Below are 2,473 nucleotides of genomic sequence, written 5' to 3' on the forward strand. Positions count from 1 at the left end.
GGGCACCCGCGAAGACAGCAGTAGCGGATCTCTTGAGAGCGTCCGCGACGGAGGCTCAGCCTGAGACGAACGTAGACAAACGTGCGGTAGTAGCGGATCCCCCAAAGGAGGCCACTAGTAAAGCTTCTAACGAAGCCGAGTCGTCACCTCGTACCCGGGTGCCGAGGGCGACTGCGGTAGGGATGACGGCAACTTCCATCCCCCAGCAACAGCCGCGTACGGGATCCGGGTCGAGCCCTCCGGCCGTCGGTCCCGCTTCGACGGAGAGGAGACTCGACGCGCAAGGAACGCCTCCGACCAGCCAGTTCGTACACATTCAGAACGTGGCGCAAAAGAAAGCCGAGGAGAGCTCATCCGAAATCGTCATCCAGGTAAGAGGAAACCGGAGCGAATAAGGCGAAAGGTTGAGCTGAGCAAACTCGTGTCTTGACGTGACGGTGGTGACGACCGAATGATGTCGAGTGTTTTTGTTTCCCTTCATTTTTCGTTGCGTTTCCTTGGAGTGCTGCTGCAAAGCGTGTGGTTCTTCTTCAATCGAGGTTGAGTTCCTCGGTGTCTTCCTTCCTTTAAGCAAACAAACCGAGCTCATCTAATTTTACAAAGTATTTCCTTTGGAAATGCTTAAAAATGGGACCTTCAGCACTTCCTGTGGAACTATGGCCTAGAATTTTTTCATGGTTTCTACTAACGTGACCTCGGAGTATAAAATTAGCACAAAAGTGAAGTAGAAGTTCAGCAAGTAAGGTCCAGATTCAGAAGAAAACTTGTTGACTTCACTTAGAACCAGCCTTCCCACTTCTGAAACTGTTGATTAATTTATTCCGATAAAATTTTGATTCTTTTATTCTGATAAAATTTTATTATGAGATTATTGATTATTTTATTCTGATAAAATGACTCGATTTAGAGTCTAAATGCTTTTTAGTCGTTGCCTGACCGCTAAATGATATTTTCATTGATTCTGCTGTCGTAAATATGATGGATTTTTTTAAAAATGATGTAATACATGGTCAGATGTCAACTGAGGAAGTATTTAAGTCATCTGAGGCCTCGTAGCGATAGAATATTAATCTTTGTCGACATGTTCACATGAAGAAGAGCGTGGATTGAAAGAATTTCATTGTGTCATACTTGTTTTACAGGGAAAATGCTTCTGATGTGGGGAATAATTTGAGTAGAGCTTCAAATTTTTCGTGTAAAATCGCCATTACTACTAACTTTGATTTTGTAGAAACAGTCATTTTTTTGTACTCGCCTGAAATAGCCAAAAGTTGATTTCTGTTTTCCTGCAAATCTGTACATTTTGAGAATCTGTATCGTTTACTCTGGTGGCGTGCCGGGAGTTGTTTCACAACTGAAACACCGTCCGGAATTTCACTCGTATAAAGCTGTAGATTTAGTTTAAAGATGCAGATTGGGTTTAAAGTTGTAGTTTTCAAGTGGTACATTTAGTTTCTAGAGCCTGTGAAAGTCCAAGCAGAGAGAGAGAGAGCTTGGATCCGTTGGGTTTCCTCAGCCTCTGCTGCTCTGAGCAGAGTTTGTGTTGTGTACAAAAAACAGCCCCAACGAAACAGAGCTAGTCCTTACAGCTGAACGTCTTGTCTGAAGAAAGATATGAAAAAAATAAGGCTGAAGAAAGTGTTGTTTGTACTTTGCAACTGAGGGCTGCAGCTGCCTGACAGGACGTTGTGGAGAGGTTGGGGCTGGTCTCTTCTCACGGGGAAGGAGCGACAGAACCAGAGGGAAGGGCTGCAAACTGCACCAGGGCAGGGTCACACTGGGCAGCAGGAAAATGTTTTCCCAGCAAGAGCCGTCAGAGCTTGGCACAGGCTGCCCAGGGAGGGGGTTGAGTCCCCACCCCTGGAGGGGTTTGAAGGTCGTTGACATGTGGGGTTGGGGGAGGTGGTTTAGGGGTGAGCTCTGTAGAGCAGGGTCAGTGGTTGGCTTCTGATCCCAGGGGGCTTTTCCAAGCTGAACGATTCTATACTTTTATGTGTTAAAACCCTGATCTTCTGTTTTTTTCAGGCTATCCCTCACTACTCCATCCCTTGTCACTCCAGCTCCAACGTGGTGGTGGAACCCAGCGGACTCCTGGAGCTCAACAACTTCACCAGCCAGCGCCTCGACGACGACGAGACGGCGATGGAGCACGATGTGGACAGTAGCACCGAGGACGGCACCGAGCCCAGCCCCTCTCGAAGTTCTGCTGAACAGTCCTGAGGAATTGGGGACGCCAGAGTGCACTTTAAAATAAAAAATAAGTCATCTTGGGGTTTGGAGTATCTGAGATGCCCTCGTCTTGCGACGTCTTAGAGCACTTTGCCCTATTCGAGTCGGTCGTGGGACCTTCGAAGCGTCAGCGCGTTTTTTAACGAGACAATATTGAAAAAGCTGCATCTTAGAAATGGTTTCCACAAAGAAGAAAAACAAGAAGAAGAAAACAAGATGTAGTTCCTGAGATTTAGTGGAATGT

General features: G+C 46.6%; 1 protein-coding gene across 1 annotated transcript in view; it reads left to right on the forward strand.

The window, feature by feature from the left end:
- Window positions 1-2,412, forward strand: part of LOC104280488 (protein EMSY-like) — a 4,096-nt gene extending 1,684 nt beyond the window's left edge. The window contains exon 2 of the mRNA XM_009878155.1: window positions 2,026-2,412. Coding sequence (XP_009876457.1) covers window positions 2,026-2,220 — 195 coding nt within the window. The 3' untranslated portion in view covers window positions 2,221-2,412. The remainder of the gene's footprint in view (window positions 1-2,025) is intronic.
- The last annotated feature ends 61 nt before the right edge of the window (window positions 2,413-2,473 follow it).

Source organism: Apaloderma vittatum, unplaced genomic scaffold (assembly GCF_000703405.1).
Source record: "Apaloderma vittatum isolate BGI_N311 unplaced genomic scaffold, ASM70340v1 scaffold21411, whole genome shotgun sequence".
Taxonomy (NCBI): Eukaryota; Metazoa; Chordata; class Aves; order Trogoniformes; family Trogonidae; genus Apaloderma; species Apaloderma vittatum.